Raw genomic sequence first — 20,157 nt, 5'->3', positions numbered from 1 at the left:
AAAAAATGCAGATGCACTATAGTATTGAGTACTATTCAAGGAAGTATGAGGACTTAGAAAATCTCTTAATTGGGGCGCTTACTGTTAACTTGTGAGAAAGTTTGTAATATTAAATTGCCACCAATACTGTTCACGCTATTTAGTCATTTTTATGAATATAGAGTGTGCATTTTATGTAATGTGTAGGTAATGTATTTTAATCAGATTATGATCATAAGGTGTATGCTGTTTTAAATCACATTACTGGAGGTAATCGAAATAAAATGCACTCATTTTAAGTGTACAGTTAATGAAGTTTTATGAGCATATATCCTCTAACCACTGCTCTAATCAAGATATAGAACATTTCCAAATCCCCCCAAAATTCTCTCAGACTCCTTTGCAGTCTGTCCTTACCCTTTTTGTCCCTCTGTGCCTCAGGCAATCCTTGTTCTGATTTGTATCACTATAAATTAATTTTGCTTGTTCTAGGACTTAATAAGTGGAATAATACAGTATGTACTATTTGTGTCTGAAATCTTTTGCTTGACATAATATTTTTTAAATCAGTCCACTTTGTTGCATGCATCACTAGTTGTGTTCTGGTTGCTGCTGAGTAATATTCCATTGTGTGGTTATACTACAGTTTTTTATCCCTTCACCTTTTGATGAACCTTTGGGTTTTTTGGTTTTTTTGCTACTGTGACTAAAGCTTCTAGAAACATTTTGTGAAAGTCTTTTTGTGGACATTTTTCATTTCTTTTGGTAAATACCTAGGAGTGGAATCATTGTGTCATATAGTGAGGACACATGTAACTTTCCAAGAAATTACCAAACTTTTTCCCAATGCAGTTAACGTTTTATACGTCCACTAGTACTGTAGACGAGTTCGAGTTCTTCCACATCCTCAACTACAACACTTGGTTTTGGTAGTCCTTTGGTTTTTATCATTCCACTGAGTACGAATTGGTACTTTATTGTAGATACACATTTCCCAGATGACTGAAGATGTTGAGCTGCTTTTCCTGTGCTTACGGGCCATTTATGTATCTCCTTGTATAGCGTCTAGATCATTAGCCCATTTTAAAAATTGGATTGCTTTATTATTGAGTTCTCTTTATATTTCTTGAATGTAAATCCTTTGTACACACATACACACACACACTCACACACACACACACACACACACACACACACACACACACTCACACACCCGAGTCTGGCTTGCCTTTTCACTTAATGATTTTGAGGAACAGAAATTTTAAATTTTAATGAATTTAATTTATCAGTTTACTTTTTGTTTATTGAATCTTGCCTTTATTGAACTCTTTTTTTGCTCTGGGGCAGTGAAGATTTTCTCCTAGAAATTTATAGACTTAGGTCTATGATTTTGAGTTATTTTTGTGTATCTTGTGATGTATTTTTTAAGGTTAATTTTTTCCAGTTTTTAAATTTTTACCCAGTTATTCCAGCACTATCATTGAAAACATCATTTTCCCCCCATTTCATTGCCTTGACACTTTTGTTAAAAATCGTTTGTTTATCCACACAGATACATTCATATGCATGTACCTACATACATGAGTACATGAGTTTGTTTCTGTACTCTGTTCCATTGATTTATGTATCTCTTCTTATACCATTACTATACTGTTTATATTATCACAGCTCTAAAGTAAATTTTGAAATTGGGTGGTGTAAGTTCTCCCAACTTTATTCTTTTTGAATACATTGTTTGGGTTATTCTAGATTCTTCATTTCCAGATAAATTTTAAAGCCAGTCTGTCAGTTTCTACCAAAACGGCCTGCTAGGGTTTTGACTGGAATTGTTTGTAACTGTAGATAAGTTTGGGGAGAATTATATTGATCTTTTTAAAGTTAGCTTTTACTTGTTTTCTGTTTTTGTTTTTACTTTTCATTATTTTCTTCTACTTAATTTTGGTTGAATATACTCTTTTACAGTTTAAGATAGACCTTAGATTAATGCTTTTAGACCTTTTTTTTATTTTAATGTAAGCATCTAAAGCCATAAAAAGCTTTCTGAGCACTGCCTTCATTCCATCCTATACATCATGTGTTTCCATTTTCGTTCAGTTTTAAATATTTTCCAATTTCCTTTGTGATTTCTTCTTTGCCCCATGATTATTAAGAAACGTAATATTGGGGTGCCTGGGTGGCTCAGTCGGTTGAGTGTCCAACTTCAGCTCAGGTCATGATCTCACGGTTCATGAGTTTGAGCCCCGCATAGGGCTCTGTGCTAACAGCTCGGAGTCTGGAGCCTGCTTCTAATTCTGTGTGTGTCTCTCTGCTCTCCCCCGACTGGTACTCTGTCTCTGTGTCTCTCAAAAGTAAATAAACATTAAAAATTTTTTTTTAAATGTATTATTTAATTTCCAAACTTGAGGATTTTTCCAGCTCTCTTTCTATATTGACTTACAGTTATGTGATTCTAATTTTTGAAGACTTATTTTGGGGTTCGCATATGGTCCATCTTGGTGAATGTTCCATGTGCACTTGAAAGAACATGTATTCTTCTGTTGGGTAGAATGTTTCATAAATGCCAATTAGATCTGTTTAGTTGATAGTATTGGTTTCATTTTACTAGTTTTCTGCCTATTTGTTCTATCAGTTACTGAGAGAAGTTTTGAAAGCTCCAAATGTAGATTTATCTATTTTTCTTTATTTCTGTTTCTATTTTATCTCTTTTGTTGGTTTATTAGGTATCCTCCCCCTTTTGTGTTGCATTGGGATTTACGTTATGCTTTTTTATATTGTACTACTTTATATTTAATGTAAAATTTTAAGCAGTATAATTTCATTTTCCTTTCCTTTTGTTTATACTGTTAATGTCAAACACTTTCTGTGTTTTATTTTGTTGTGAAGTTTACTTTTTTAGTAATCTCTACACCCGATGTGGGACTCAAACTCATGACCCCAAGATCAAGAGTTGCATGTTCTGAACCAGCTAAGTGCCATCCCCCTCCTTTTTTTCCCCTTTATTTGTTTTAAACCCTAGACCACATGTTATTTTTGTTTAAAGGTTAGTCAACCTTTAAGGAAATTTAAAAACAAGGAGAAAAAATTTATTTTGTATTTACTTAAATTTTTTTCTTTTCTGGCATTCCTCATCTCTTTGTGTAGTTCCAGTTTTCTGTGTATTACCTTTGTCTTTTTTTTCCAGCTTCAAGAACTTCCTTTTTAATATTCCTTACAGAATTGATTTGCCGACATCAAGTTTCCTCGGCTTTTGTGTTTGTGAAAATGACATCATTTCACCTTTAGTTTCAAAGGATATTTGTGCTAGATAGATAGTTACAGGTTTGACAGGCCTTCTCCACCCCCCCTCCCCAATATTTTGAAGATGTTATTCTATTATCTTCTGGCTTACATTTTTTTCTGATAAGAATTTGGGCATTATTCTTATCCTTATTCCTCCTTAAATGATGTATTTTTTTCTCTGCCTGCTCTGAAAATTTTCTCTTTATCATTGAATTTCAGCCATTTGATTACAGTGCTTTTGTATGGTCTTCTTTTGTGTTTAAATGCTTAAGGTTTGTTGAGCTTCTTAGATCTGTGGGTTTATAACTTCAATCAAATTTGAAAAATATTCTGTCATTTCTTCAAATATTTTTTATATAATTTATATGAGCCAGATTTGATATAAACTCTTAATTTCTTGGGGTCTGTTGTCCAGTGAACTGATTTTGTTAATATATTATCAAGTTGTAGGGGCGCCTGGGTGGCTCAGTCGGTTGGGCGGCCGACTTCGGCTCAGGTCATGATCTCACGGTCCGTGAGTTGAAGCCCCGCGTCAGGCTCTGTGCTGACAGCTCAGAGCCCGGAGGCTGTTTCAGATTCTGTGTCTCCCTCTCTCTCTCTCTGACCCTCCCCCGTTCATGCTCTGTCTCTCTCTGTCTCAAAAATAAATAAACGTTAAAAAAAAAAAAAATATATATATATATATATATATTATCAAGTTGTAAATGTTACTGTACATTTAGCAACTTGTTTAGCAAAGAACTTAAGAACTAGATTTTGAGTAATGTAGGAATAATAGAGAGGCCAGGACATATCCTTGATTTTTATATTTTAGAAGAGCAGGATAGGAGAGTATAATAAAATTTGTTTGATCTTACTTTATGTTTGATATTATCTAAATTGTATGGACCGAAGATTTGTCCATGAAGTTGTCCCCTCCCCTTCTTTTTCAATCATATATTCAGAAACTTGTTCTATGAGTAACTTTGGCCCTAAGCATAAGGAATATTGTTAGCAGTGATGACTTAGGCTCACTCCCAGGAACATTCTCCGGTTGCCACTGAAGTCTGTGTGCATTCATTTCTCGTGTATAATTCATGCAAGAAAATATAGTAAACCTGTGTTATCTGGAAGTTGTCTTACTGATCAGAATTCTCTAAAAATTGAGGTTTTTATTTTTCTATGATGAAAAAGAGAGAGTGGACAGAACATCTAGAGAGACCTCCTGGAATAGAAACTATACTAGAGGATAAAACCGGGAACATTTCCTGGATAAGTCTTTTAGGTTTAAGGGAAAAAAGATATGGATGGGAATTATGTTGTTAAAAAGGGAAACTCAGAATAAATCATAAACAATAAAGTATTCACAATTTAGCTTTGAATTTGTGAATTGTTGAAAATTGAAATCTGTCATGAATCATGGAATAACGAATAGAAGAAGTTTAGGCTCTGGAATTCTGATATACCTGGATTTGAATCCTAGTCATAGCACATACTTATCTTTGTGATCTTGGGCAAGTTTCCTAACTCTGAGCCTTATTTATACATTGGAAAAATAGTAGTTATTTTAGGTTGCTATGAAAAAGTGGGAATGGTTTATGTGATTTACTTGCCAATTTGTAGGTCCTCAATAATTATTAGTTGACTTTCCTTCTTTATATATTCACTTTATGTTTTATTCTTTTTTTATTCAAGGACTTTTTTTTTCCCTTTTAAACATGTGCAGTATTTAAACAGACCCCTATGACATTTATGAAACTGTTTTCATCCTTTTATTTTCTCCCTTGAGTCCTTCCCATGTTGTTTATCCCATTCTGTCCCATTAAAAACCGGTTATGTATCCCATCTTCAGAACTCTTTTGACCCTCATGTCTCCCTCCAGTTCTGCCTGTCTTCCCTTTATAAAGATGTCTAAACTCAGTTTTAGTCTCAGTTCCTTTCCTATTTTCTATTGAAGTCAAACCATAGGCTTATGCCTCTACTTCTGCACCAAAATCATTCTTAACAAGACCCTCAGTGGCTTCCACATTGCTAAGTCCAATAGTCAGCTCTCAGGCCTCGTTGTACTTGATGCATCAACAACACTTATTGATTCTGTGCCCCTTCTTGAAGCTCTTTCTTCATTTGGCTTCTAGGACACCATGTTCAACAAATTTTCCTCCTGGGGCACCTGGCTGACTCAGTAGAGCATGCACCTCTTGATGTTAGGGTTGTAAGTTTGAGCTCCACATGGGGTATAGAGATTACTTAGAAATAAAATCTAAAACAAATTTTCCTCCTAACTCTCTGGCTATTAGTTCTCAGTCTATTTACTGTTCTGTTCCCTTCTCATACAATATCATACCTTGGAGATATTGTAGGTTCAGTTCCAGACCACCACAGTAGATTGAATATTGCAGTAAAGTAAGTCAAATGAATTTTTTTGGTTTCCCAGGCATATAAAAGTTATATATACACTATACTATAGTTTATTAAGTGTACAATAGCATTTTGTCTAAAAAACCAATGTACACACTTTTGCTGAAAAATGCTAACCATCATCTGAACTTCAAGTGAGTTGTAATTTTTTTGCTGGTAGAATATCTTGTAGAGTATCTTGCCTTGATATTGGCGGCTGCTGGCTGACACGGTGGTGGTTGCTGAAGGTTGGGGTTGGCAGTTTTTTAAAATAAGACAATGAAATTTGCCACGTTGATTAAGCCTTCCTTTCACAAATGATTTCTCTGTATCATGTGATGCTGTTTGATGGCATTTTACCCACAGTAGAACTTCTTTCAAAATTGGAGTCTGTCCTTTCAAACCTTGCTGCTGCTTTAGCAACTATGTTTGTATAATATTCTAAATCCCTTGTTGTCATTTCAGCAGTTTCCCCAGCATCTTCACCAGGAGTAGATTCCATCTCAAGAAATCACTTTCTTCACTCATCCATAAGAATCAGCTCCTCATCCATTCAAGTTTTGTCATGAGATTTGCAGCAATTCAGTCCCATTTTCAGGCTCCACTTTTAAATCTCGTGTTCTAGCTCTTTCCACCACATCTGCAGTTATTTATTCAACTAAAGTCTTGAACCCCTCAAAGTCATCTATGAGGGTTGTAATCAGCTTCTTCCAGACTCCTATTAACGTTGATATTTTGACCTCCTCATGTGACTCTTGAATGCTCTTAATGGCATCTAGGATGGGGAATCTTTTCCAAAAGGTTTTCAGTTGACTTTGCCCAGATCGTCAGAGGAGTCCATCAATGGTAGCTATAGTTTTATGAAATACATTTTTCAAGTAAAAAGTCCTAAATCCAAATTACTTTTTGATCCATGGGCTACAGAACAGATGTTGTGTTAGTAGGCATGAAAGTAACATTAATCTTGTTGTCCATCTCCACCAGAGTTCTTCAGTGACCAGGTGTGTTGCCAGTGAGCAGTAATATTTTGAAAGGAATCTTTCTTTCTGAGTGGCTTCTTTCTGAGCAATAGGTCTCAACAGTGGGTTTAAAATATTCAGTAGGGATGCCGGGGTGGCTCAGTCGGTTAAATGTCTGACCCTTACTTTTGGCTTACGTCATGATCTCATGGTTCGTGAGACCAAGCCCCGTGTTGGGCACTGTGCTGACATTGTGGAGCCCGCTTGAAATATTCATTCATTCATTCATTCATTCATTCTCTCAAAAAAAAAAATGAATAAACTTAATTCAATATTCAGTAAATCATGTTATAAACAGATATGCTGTCATCCAGGCTTTGTTGTTCCATTTATAGAGCACACAGGCAGAGTAGATTTGGCATAGTTCTTAAGGGCCCTAGGATTTTTGGAATGGTCAGTGAGCATTGGTTTCAACTTCAAGGCACCAGCTGCATTAGCCCCTAACAAGAGAGTCAGCCTGTCTTCTGAAGTTTTGAAACCTGACATTGACTTCTCCTCTCTAGCTATGAAAGTCCTAGATGGCATCTTTTTCCAATATAAGGCTCTTTTGTCTACATAGAAAGTCTTCCTTAGTGTAGTCATCTTCATGAGTTATCTTAGCTAGATCTTCTGGATAACTTGCTGCAGCTTCTGTATCAGCACCTGCTGCTTCACCTTGCACTTTTATGTTATGGAGATGGCTTCTTTCCTTAAACCTCATGAACCAAACTCTGCTGAGTTTTCAACTTTGCTTCTGCAGCTTCCTCACCTCTCAGCCTGCACAGAATTGAAGAGAGTTAGGGCCTCGCTCTGGATTAGGCTTTGGCCTAAGGGAAGGTTGTGGCTGGTTTGATATATTTAGACCACTCAGACTTTCTCACGTCAACAATAAGGCTCTTCTGCTTTATCATTTGTGTGTTACAAATGGAGTAGCACTTGTAATTTCCTTCAAGAACTGTGTGTGTGTGTGTGTGTGTGTGTGTGTGTGTGTGTGTGTGTACAAGCTTTTGGCCTGTCTTGGCTTTCAGCATGCCATCCTCACTCAGCTTAATCATTTTTAGCTTTTGATTTAAAGTGAGAGATGTGCAACTCTTCCTTTTCATTTGAACACTTAGATGACATTGTAGGGTTATTAATTGGCCTAGTTTCAGTATTGTGTCTCAGAGAATAGGAAAGCCAAAAGAGAGAGAGAGAGAAATGGGGGAATGGCCAGTTGATGAAGCCATCAGAACACAACATTTATTAAGTTCATTGTCTTATATGGGTATGGTTTGTGGTGCCCCAAAACAATTACAATAATAACATCTAAGATCACTAATCACAGATCATCATAAGAAGTATAATAATATTGAAAAAGTTTTGAAATATTGTGAGAATTACCAAAATGTGACACAGAGACACAAAGGGAGCAAATGCTGTTGGAAAAATGGTGTCAGTAGACTTGGTTGATGCTGGGTTGTCACAAACCTTCTATTTGTAAAAAACACAGTACCTGTGAAGTACAGTAAAGCAAAACACAATAAAATGGAAGTATGCCTATATGCTGGTGACTCCCAAATGAATATCTGTAGTCCAAACCTTTTCTTTAAACCCCAGACTCTACCTACCTACCAGTTCATTGTCTTGGATGTGTAATAATCATCTCAGAGTTACCATTGTTATCAAAAACAATAGCAAGAGCTTATCTATATAATACCATGTGGGAGGCACTGTTGTCCCAAAATGGACTCTTCTTTCCTCCTATACCTACTTGTATCATCTTCCTCTTGTTAGCAAATGGCAGATCCATAATTCAAGCTACTTAGGCTGAAAACCATGAATTATTTCTTTTAATTCTTTCTCTTGTGTTTTTCATTCAGCAAATGCTGTTGCTGGTCAGAGTCTGATCACAACCATCTTCACTACTGCCAACTACTTCAAATCAGTTAATTCTCAATATAGCAGCCAGGTGGAACCTGTTAAAATCTAGATTAGATCATTTCACCTCTTTGCTCAAAGTCTCTAAAGGTTTCCCATGTCTCAGACCATCTAGATGAAGTTGGATGACTCAGTCAGCTGTGGCTCAGCCTGACCTGAATGGTCCAAGACAACCTCACTCATATGTCTGGACCCTCAACTGAGATGGCTGTGATAGGTAGGAAAACTGGGTTTCTTTTTTCCAAGTGGTCTGTCATCCTTAACTTCATAACATAGTGGTGGTGTTAGCAAAAGGGCAGGCTCAAACACACAGGTGTTTATCAAGCCTGTTTGTATCATATTTGGTAAAATACAATGGGCCAAAGTAAGTCACATGGCCAGTCCAGGATCAGTGTGTGAAGGGAATTAATAAGGTGCAGTTGCCAAGTGGTGTGTGATTCATTGGGAGCCATTAATTAATATTAACATAACAATCATCCATAGGCGCTCTGTGGCCTGTTAATTTATTAAATTATTATTTGTTAAATTATTTGATTTTAATATACCACTCCAGTCAGATAGGAAAATAATAAAGAAGGAACCTGACTAGGTGAAACTGATGTCTGGAGATATGAAGTAAATAATGGCTTTTTGGTAGAAAAATCAGATTTGATTTTTGTATATCTTATATTTTTAATTTCAGAGACCACCAAGAAGTAGAGAATACTATATGTACTATAATCATTTATAGATTCTTTAAAAAAAAAAATTAGGTTAGAGTGTGAGAGAGCCAAAGCATAAGAGTCTCTTAAAAACTGAGAACAAACGGGGCTGATGGGGGGTGGGAGGGAGGGGAGGGTGGGTGATGGGTAGTGAGGAGGGCACCTTTTGGGATGAGCACTGGCTGTTGTATGGAAACCAATTTGACAATAAATTTCATATATTGAAAAATAAATAAAAATAAAAAACATAAAAAGTGAAAAAAAATAATTTATAGATTCTTTTATTTAATTAAATCAGACCATATCTTTTTGCTAGCTATTTGAGTTAACTTGTCCATTGTCCATTTCACATATTATTTCCCTACTCCACATTGGGAAGTAGTACTTTATTTTTGTTTAACCTTAATTTATATGGTGTTTTACATTATATAAAGGCTGTTTGCTCTTTTTTTCAAATCTAGTTTTTGTTCCATGTCACCTGTCAAAGGGTATAGTTACATACTTGTTTTCTTCAAATCACCCTTTGTATTTTGTCTTGTTATGTTGCCCCATGTCATTTTTTTCTCTTATTGCCATTTCCAGCAAATCTACTCTATTATTACATTGATACTTGTTTTAATTCTAGTGTCTAATCATATTTTGGCTTTCATTGTTCTGCCTTTGTTTGGAATTCTCTTAACCTTCTCTTACCATCAAAAGTATGTGCAAGCATTTACTTCGTAATAACTTCAAAGATAGTCTTACCTGCTCATTTACATATTCAGGTGTTAATTTTATTAAAAATTGTTTTTTCCTTTTTTTTTTTTTTTTACTTAAAAGGCATTTAGTTTTCATTTCTAATGTATTATATAAATAGTTTAATATTATCTTATATTTTATTTCCGGAAGGTACAGAGTTGTTACATAGAATGCATTTTTTTTTTTTATCCCTCCAAACGCATTGTCCAGTAGAGTTGAAAACCATTGTTTTGGCATACTTCATCTAATGTAAAAGTTGAGATGAGGGGAAATAGTCTTCCAGTTGTTAACGGCTTAATCTAAATTTAACTCATTTGGGTTGTTGGATTTATCCATGTTCTGTTGAGGTTTCAGATTTTGTATTTCTGTAGAAATATTAGTGTATTGTATGTACTTTATAGATCCCAGTGTGTGGAAAATTTTAGATCCCAGTATTGTAATTAGAAATATTAGTGTATTGTATGTACTTTATAGATCCCAGTGTGTGTCTGAATTTCAGACAGCCAAGTAAATGACCATGAACTTCTCTAATTGACTATATAAAATGGTAGATTTTTCTGAACTTGGAAGTATGTTATTCCTGGTTATCAGATAAAAAAAATCTTTCAAACTCTTTTCCTGGGAGACTTTTGAGACTACTGTTAGTTTTGAGAAACTTTGAATTTTTAGAGTCTTGGCCTTTTCGAGAGACTATTTTAGCCCAAATTAACATAAATTTATTTGATACACTTTAGTTTGGCAGGCATTGTTAGGCACCGGATATACAGAGTTGCACAGAACAGTCTGTAGTTGAAGAAATACTTCGTCACAGTGCTACGAATGCTGAGATAGAAGTGGGCATTAAGATGTACTGGGGGTGCATGGCCAAGCCAAAGCCCTCCTATAGAAGTTGCTGAGTCTTAAATGAGAGGAGTGGGGACAACTGGGTGGCTCAGTCGGTTAAGCATCCGACTTTGGCTCAGGTCATGATATTGTGGTTCACGAGTTCAAGCCTGTGTGGGGCTGTGCTGACAACTCAGACCCTAGAGCCTGCTTTGGAGTGTGTGTGTGTGTGTGTCCCTCCCCTGCTCGTTCTCTCTCTCTCGTTCTCTCTCTCTCTCTCTCTCTCTCTCTCTCTGAAAAATAAATAAAAACATTTTAAAAAATTAAAAAAAAAAAATAAGGGGTTAACCAGACAAGGAGGGAAGAAGGAGGGCATTCCAGGTTGAGTGAAAGAGCATGAATAAAGATACTGAGGAGCACAATAGCTATGAACTAAAAGTAATTTTAGTTTTATTAGGTCATAAAGTATAAAATGGAGAACTCTGGGACCTCACATGATATGCTAAGGAGCTTGGGTTTTAGCATGGGGTATTTTCTCAGGGTTTTCCACTAAAGTACCACTAAAGTCATCAGAAATTAAATACATGCTTTGGAAGTAAGGAGACAAGGTCCACATAGACTTCCTGCATGTTTGAAATTTCTCTTAAGACTGGTGTTTTATTGTTAAAATATTATTAGTAACTTTGTCTTCTATTCTAGAATTGATTAGTTTGTGAGTTCTTAGCTTCAAATTCCTAATTTATAGAATGAGAATAACGGCACTTCTATCTTAGGATTGTTGGGAGGGCTAATAATAACTATAATGATAATAATAATGACCATAATAGCTAATATTTTTTGAGGGCTTACGAAATAGCAGGCCTAACTGCTTTATTTCTGTTATCTCATTTAATCCTCAAAACATCTCAGTAAGGTAGGTACATTTATTATCTCCTTACTTCTAACAAAACTAGGGCATAGAGAAGTGAATTTCCTAAGGTTACACGGCTAGTTGGTGGCAGAGCTTGCTTTGAACACAGTTGTGAATACAAGACACCTGACTATTCCATTATACTCCCATTCTTTGAGATCATGCCTATGGAACATTGAGCACAGAATCTGCCACACGATAATTGTAAATGTAAGCAATTATCAGTAGCCAGTAATATTTACTTAAATTGCTTTGTTCAAATCTTTGAGTTAAATTGACGTCCTTAAGGAATTTTGCTGTTTTTCCTGTGGGTTGACTTACTCCCAGCCTGCAGTTAAATGCAGACAATGTTACACACCCATGCTATTAACCACTACCCTTTATTGCCTCCTCCTTCCTTGTGGGTCTGTCTCCACATTAAATTTTAAATCCATGGCAGGGACCATATCTGTTTTGTTCATCATTGTATACCCAGTTATTCACACTATATCTAGTACATGAACATGACTAAATCTTTGTTCAGTGAGTTAATAAAGATCTAAAAACCTGCCATTTTTAGCTGATCTTAGAATCTAAACGTTCATACCACCTGTAATTGTGGTTTAATTGCTTTACATGTTTTTCCTTTGGTAAGCAGTCTGGTTTGGACCAACCATCTGCTCTTGTGTTCTACAGGGCACTCTCACCTTGGAACTACAAAAACCCTGCTGGGTAACTGGTATTTGTTTGTCCTAATAGAGATCACTCAGGTTTCAGAGAGAGAGGGAAATTAAATAACATTTAGATCTAAAACTAAAATGTTAGAAATATACAAAACAATTTTAAAATGTGTATTCTAAGAAACTTAATATAGAAAGATAAAAGCTTTGTTATTTTTCATTTGCCTTTACATTAAATCATTTCAAATAAAGAGAAAATAATTTTTTTTCAAAGGAGTTCTCTGTTATTGTGGGTTAACTCATATTTTCCTCCTCTCCTCTGTCTAGAATGTCTTAAACCATTCTACCTTAAGAAATTGGATGTTCTTGCAGATAGTCATTGTGGGAGAAAACGTTTCATTTAAGTCCCAGATGAGGACCGGAAACTTGAAATCAGAGGAGCATCTGAAATCAAGTAATATTAGGTAGGATAAAAATTACAAGGGATTTCTTCATGTTTGTATTCCTTTTAGAGATGTATGTTAAAGTATGCATATTCTGTGAGCACTAATAGAAGAGTTAGAGACTTTGTGAAGCATTTGATATTGGCCAGGATGGGAGTGGGGAGTGCTAATTTTTTTTTTTTAACTTATGTGGCTTCACGAGAACTTTGGCATATGTTTACTTTGTCATGAGCACTTATATATTGTAGTTGAAGGAAACTTTTAAAACATTTACTAACGTAAATATAAGACATTTTTATGTTTATGTATGAGGTCTTTGAATATTTATGATAAGTGTAGGTACATGTGATCCATTTTCTAGATTCTCCTTTAGTATGAAACTTCCTGTGTTTTGAGTTGCATGTATAGCAGTTCATTTGAGTGCGGGGATCATCAGCTCTTTTTAGTTCTCTGTGTCTGCAGTCCAGCCTCCCAATGTGTATAGAAATAGGTAAATGATTGCATGCTAGGGAAGACCTCTCTAACCACATGGTGAATTAGAAACTGTCACTGCAGCTTGTAATGACAGTTATAGTGACAGAATGTGTGAAGGTATCTGATCTCAGAGATGGGACTTTTAAACGAGAAGTGATAGTTGCCTCTAAAAGTTGATACCCTGACGGTGACACCTATAGCCAATCCATTCCAGAAGACCTGCTGGAACCAGACTAGCGGTGGAAGCTAAGCTCTGCCACTTCCTGTTTATGTCACTTTCAGCAAGTTATTTAACCACTCTGTGTCCTTGTTTCCTCATTAGCAAAATGAGGATAATCTTACTACTTAACCTGATAGATTTGTTTTGTGAATTAAAGATTTAATAATATATGAAAGCATGTAAACAGGACCTAGCAAATATTAAATGATCAAAGTACTATGATTAGGCTGTTAATTCTTAACGGATGAGTTTAGAGTCTATAATCAATTACCATGATATTACTGTATTTTGTAGGTTGCTTGATGTGTTATTAGGTCCAGTATTTAAAATGTATTTGTTTAAGTTATATGATCAAAACTAATGTTTGGAGAGAAGCAAAAAAGAAAATGACAAATTATTTTGCAGCTTTGATGTATCTACTTCTGGTTTCATTTTCTGTACATACTAAGAATATGGTCCTCATGACATGTAAAGTTTCTCTTTCTTTTGTCATTTAGCATTGTATGGTAGTAGATAACATAGGATTTTTGACGCCCATCTTGGAATGTTGTCTTCTTCAACCCTGTGTGCTGCTTCAGAAAGGATCCTATGTCAGAAACCAGATTAGCAAAACTAACTTGGTCATTGAAGTATTGGTGTTATTTTTAAAAAAAAATTTTTTTTTTAAACGTTTATTTATTTTTGAGACAGAGAGAGACAGAGCATGAACGGGGGAGGGTCAGAGAGAGAGGGAGACACAGAATCTGAAACAGGCTCCAGGCTCTGAGCGGTCAGCACAGAGCCCGACGCGGGGCTCGAACTCACGGAGCGCGAGATCATGACCTGAGCCGAAGTTGGACGCTTAACTGACTGAGCCACCCAGGCGCCCCGAAGTATTGGTGTTATAATCAGAGTGCAGTCCTCCCTTTAGAGTTTTCACTTAGGTTCTTTTATGTAACTTACTGGTTGTCTTATTTACTTCTCATTTCTGAAAGGGAGTTTGTTTCCCTGTTTTACAGATGATGAAATTGAAGTTTCTTGGAAAGAAGCTCCAGATCTAAGTCCTTTTTATTCTGTATCATTTTTCATTGCATAAAATTGTTTCCTGTATGACGCACATTTTACCATTCGTTAATTTAACAAAATTTTAGTGAACAGCTACTGTATAACAGGCATTATTTTAGGTGTTAGAGATACGGCCCTGAACACTTATCTTCTTCCTCACTCCCACTGGCTCTTTCTGTAGTTGAACAGCTACTGTATAACAGGCATTATTTTAGGTGTTAGAGATACAGCCCTGAACACTTATCTTCTTCCTCACTCCCACTGGCTCTTTCTGTAGTTGAACTGTAGGCATATATCTTTATCCCTGTACTCAACCATAGTGTATTGAAATCATCTGTATATGTCCTCATATCTTCCACTTTATACTGAGTTGCTTAGAAGTAGTACCTGCTATCATTAAGGCTATTGTCATTTTGACTATTTAGAGTAAAAATATTTACCTGTTTTAATTTGCGTTTACTAGTTGTATATGTTTTCATATTAATTTTTTTCATTGTGTCTAATCCATATATCTCTCATCACTTTTTCTCAACTCTTTTCTTTGCCTTTGGTAAGCCTCCCTTTCCTATTCATTTTGTAATTATCCTAAAGATTCACCATTCTCCTTAGTTTATCTCCCACTTACGTTCAGACACTGATCTCATCTCCTACTTTATCTCTGAAAGTGATGCAGTGTGTGTAGCTGTGAATTCTCTTGACATCGCCTCATCCCACACTACTCCCTTATTCTTCTGGCACATTTCTATCTAACCTTACCTTCCTCCAGTTTCATCCTGCCTCCTTTTCAAAGCCAGTCTGGCCTCCTGTCTTACTATTCACATTACCATTTCCTTCCATCTCTTCCAGAATTATCCTCTATCAGTTTTGTTCTCATTTTCTTAAGTCTTCAACCTATTCCATTCTCCTAGCTTCATTTTTTCATTTTAAACATGTTTAAGACCCTACTATTATAAAAAAGAAACTTGTCTTTACCATGGCTCTCTTCCCTTTTTCTTCACAGCTTAGCATTTTAAGAACTGACCTAAACTACTACTTCTTATTTTTTCCTCAGCCCCCTGCAATTTGACATAGTCTCTTCTCTGACAGGGCTGTTATTGACCTTTATTTCACCAAATCCAACCCACTCTCTAGTCCTTACAGTAAATCTGCCCCTTGAAAATGAGTGTAGCTCATTCTCTCTCTGACTTCACTTAGCATAATAACCTCTAGGTCTATCCATGTTGTCTCAGATGGCAAGATCTCATCCTTTTTTTGTGGCTGTATGATACTCCATTGTGTATACATGCTACATCTTCTTTATCCATTCATCTATTGATAGACACTTGGGTTGCTTCCTTTATCTTGGCTATTGTAAATAATGATTCAGTAAACATAAGGATACATACATCTTTTCAGTTTAGTGTTTTATTTTTTTATTTTATTTTATTTAAAAAAAAATTTTTTTTAACATTTATTTATTTTTGAGACAGGGAGAGATAGCATGAACAGGGGAGGGTCAGAGAGAGATGGAGACACAGAATCTGAAGCAGGCTCCAGGCTCTGAGCTGTCAGCACAGAGCCCGACGCGGGGCTCGAACTCACGGACCGTGAGATCATGACCTGAGCCGAAGTCGGCCGCTTAACCGACTGAGCCACCCAGGCGCCCGCCCCTTCAGTTTAGTGTTTTAATTTTCTTTGTGTAAATACCCAGTAGGCATTATTGGATTATATGGTATTTCTATTTTTAATTTTTTGAGGATCCATATGATTTCACTTACATGTGGAATCCACAAAAACAAAACAAGCACATAAATGAACGAAAAGCAGAATCAGACCTATCAATACAGAAAAAAAACTGGTTGCCAGAAAAAAAGGGGGTGGGGGGCCAGGCAAAATAAATGGGTGAAGGGGAGAAGGAGATATAGGCTTCCAGTTAGGGAAAGAGTGAGTCACAGGAATAAAAGGTATAGCATAGGGAATACGGTCAGTGGTTTTGTAATGGCATTGTATAGTGATAGATCAGTTGTGCTGAGTATAGTGTAACAAATAGAGTTGTTGAATCACTGCGTTGTACAACCTGAAACTAATGTAACCTTGTGTGTCAACTATACTCAAATTAAAAAATGAAGATTGAGAGCTAGATTCTCCCTTCTGCCATTCTGGGCAATTACATTTTTCTTATAGGTTTAACTATCATCAGTGTGCTGGTCACTCCCGCAGTATATCCCTAGTCTTAATGGCTCCTCTGTGCTTGACACTTAATCTCTAAGTTCCTGCTTATACCCCTTACTTTCTCATATATCCAGTTGTCCAAGCTGACAATCTGGGAATGATTTGGACTGTTTTCTCAGCTTTGTCTTTCCTTCTACTGACTTTATTAACAGGTATTTCTTGAGTCTAGGTTTTTCTGTTCCATCTGTATGGTCACTTCCTCCCTTCCAGACTTGCCCTTTTAAAATCCATCTTCATGAATGTTGTGTAATCTTTTAAAAATGAAGTTCTGACAGTGGTGTGCTCCTGCTTAAAACTTGGCACTGGTGTCCTATTGTTTAAAAGACAGAGGTCTGAGCTCCTTAACGTGTCATGTAAAGTCTCACAGTCTGCTGTCTGCTTTGGTTCACCAGTCATCTCCTGTATTTTCTTACTGTGTATTTTATGTTCCATGTTCCAGTCTCCCACCTTCACTGACTTAGCTATCTTTACTGTGTAATTTTCTCTGCCTGGAAGAACTTCTTATCCTTTGATATTTCCAGAGAGGACTGGCCCTTAATCAAACTAGATACAGTTTCAAATAATAGAATTTTAGGATAAATGTTGTAATGTAGAGCATTGGAATAATGTCAGGAGGCTTGAAAATTCATGACAAACTGTAAAGTGCCACAGAGAGAAAGCAAATTAGTGTTTTTGTTCCTTACTGAGACAAGCCCCTCTAGGAGCAGCATCTTCCCTAGATACCCTTTTCTATGTGAAATTCAAAAGTAGAGCAATATGATTTACTTTTTATTAATCCTATGAGACTTGGTGATGTCTTAGAGATCTGTAGATTGTGTATTTGTGTGCTTGCATGTGTAGGCTCACACTCATCTTACAGTATCTGGCCTATTTTGTACAAATAATTATGATATATGTAATTATGTAGATGGTTATAATTGATGAATACTGTTATTATTCCAAATACTCCTTAGTACTCTATGAAGATAAGCAAATATATTAACTTGAAATAAAACCTACCATGGCTTTTGTTTAAATTTCAAAAAAAAAATATTTTAGCCTTCCCTCCCAAAACAAAAGAAGCTGATTCACTTTTCCTTAGCAACTGAGTTTGAAGATGTTGGCTTATTTGAAGATGAGTTTTAGAAGACATTGGCTTATTTTCCTGTGTTCTGCTCATAAGAGAAACGGGGTTGGAAGTTCAGGTCGAAGGACTCTTCCATTGTGTCTGCCCCTGATTTGGAGATATCTTATATTTTCAATCACAAATTTTAATATCGGTTCTTAAGAAAGATTATCTTATTATATATGTTACCTTGCATTGTTATTGTAAGTACTATGTATAATCAAAGTGTTTGTTAAAGAAGATGGCCATTACTTTTAGAGTTTTCTTCTCTAACAACATTATAAAAAACATTGTAAGATGTTTAAGTATTGAAAGCCCCAGTTTTGTGGGCTATTTCTATTAAATATTACTTTTTTTTTTTTTTTTCCGTGAAATCTTGTATAGGAGGAACTATGATGTAATGGTTAGGAGTTATCCTGTGGAACCAAACTGATTGAGTTCAAATGCTGACTTAACCTTGGACGTGTTACTTAACCTCTATTTCTGTGGGCTTCTTCATCTATAAAGTGGGGGCAGTAATAGTACATAATACGGATTAAATAATTTACATAAAGCCCTTAGAACATTGTCTGACAATAATAAGTGCTATATATAGCGTTGGCTATTTCAGTACCTAGTGCATTGGAATACATTGAATGTATTTATAGATCTTGATGATCATGTAGTCTCCAGGAATATTGTTTCAGGTTGTTAGCTTTCAGTGCATTTGTTTATCATTGAATGTTTCAGATTTTATTCAGCCTTTTAATGACTTTTTCTTATTGCTTGGTAGAAGTGCTTACTTTCTCTTAGTAGAACGGACACAATGTGTTCAGTATTTTGAAAGCTTTGTATTTTGTAAGTATTTAGTGGTGTTATTTTATTATTGAAGGAATGATGATTTTTAATGTTTGAATTTTTGGTTCATTGTTTTCATTAATTCTTTCTGCTTAAAGTAAGAATAAAAAGCAACTCATGTTGCCAGAGCCTTCTACTAAGAGAAAACATTTAAACACTCTCTCACTTTGTATAAGCATTGGCCATAAACTATATTAATGTTTAACATTGTTAGTCTTTAGCAAAACCAGTAGGTCAGTTGAGGTGTAGTAGCTTTCCCTAGTGAAGTAAAATAATCAAATGGCCAATTATGTTACCAGTCTTTATGAAAGCAGTTGGTATAAGATCACATCTATTGATTTGGTTTCTTATATACTATATGAAAAAAATAAAATTGTGTAAGGATAGGATAGGGATTCCTCTTGTGAGATAATAATTCTCAGTTTAACCCTCTCTCCTGTCTAAATGGGTACTTTTGGTACACAGGAAAAAAGAAGAGTTAGTAGATAATAGTATATAAACCTAACAGGGTTTTAAACAGTTTGCAGATTAAGACCATCAAAAATATAGCATGGCCTCCACATAGTAACTTTACTGTTTGTTACATGAGACTGTATTTTTTAATGTAGTTCTCTTTGTGGCAAGATTACAACATTAATAAAAATAGATCTTTAAGGAAACTATTGATGATTCCTCATAGGGAAAAACTATTTGGCTTGGGAACTTAATAGATATTTTACTTCTTATTTTTTGATCAGGTACTCCCCAGAGCAGGAGATGCAAAGTTTACTGTAAAGGGGCCAGGTAATAAATATTTGAGACTTGGTGGGCCATGTGGTCATTGTCTCAACTACACAGCTCTGCCCTTGTAGCAGAAAGCAGCCATAGACAGTACATAAATGAATGGGCATGACTGTGTCCCAGTAAAGTTTATTTACAAAAAGAGATTCAGAGTAAAGGAAGGAATTTCACCCATAGTCTGACTGCTGTACTGGAATATAAATTTTACTTCTTGCGGTCTTTTTTATTAAAAATCTCAGGTAGAATTTTATTTTCTATTTTAACAAATCTTTTAATTTAGGCTAGGTGACTTACATGTTAGTGTTTAGTTGACAGAGTCTGTGTTAGCTTTTTATGTCACAGAATTTTTAAATTCTAACTTGAAAGAAGTAGAAATTACTGGACTTCAGAGTCAGAACTAAGTTTGTACTTAATTCTACCTAATTGCTTTGTGACTATGGGCAAATTGTTTCACATTTCAGAACTTCAGTTTCCTTGTTTATAGAAGAGGAGTAATACTCGACATCTTCAGGTTATTAGATTTTCCATTTAGCTATCTTTTCATCCATTCAATATAGCAAGATTATTTTAGTCATTAATGTATCTCTTTCAGAATAGAGAACTGTGCACAGAATGAGCACCTCTTTACTCTTGTCATACTGAGGAACCAAAACTCCTGGGATTT

The 20,157-nt window shown here is 35.6% G+C and overlaps 1 protein-coding gene across 11 annotated transcripts in view; it reads left to right on the top strand.

Moving 5' to 3' along the window:
* SMG7 (SMG7 nonsense mediated mRNA decay factor) overlaps nt 1-20,157 on the top strand; it is a 90,593-nt gene that overhangs the window by 23,341 nt on the left and 47,095 nt on the right. For 8 of the 11 annotated variants that reach the window (XM_060643741.3, XM_060643738.3, XM_060643746.3 and 5 more), the window contains exon 2: nt 12,707-12,843. The exons of 2 other annotated variants lie outside the window; for them this stretch is intronic. In XM_060643741.3, the coding sequence (XP_060499724.3) occupies nt 12,740-12,843 (104 nt within the window). In that variant the 5' untranslated portion in view covers nt 12,707-12,739. The remainder of the gene's footprint in view (nt 1-12,706; nt 12,844-20,157) is intronic. One more of the 11 variants, XM_060643735.3, reaches the window with a different exon arrangement.

The sequence above is a fragment of the Panthera onca genome, chromosome F1 (assembly GCF_046562875.1).
Source record: "Panthera onca isolate mPanOnc1 chromosome F1, mPanOnc1 haplotype 2, whole genome shotgun sequence".
In the NCBI taxonomy this organism is placed as follows: Eukaryota; Metazoa; Chordata; class Mammalia; order Carnivora; family Felidae; genus Panthera; species Panthera onca.
Note: the sequence above shows the minus strand (reverse complement) of the source record. Positions and strands in the feature narration are given on the sequence as shown.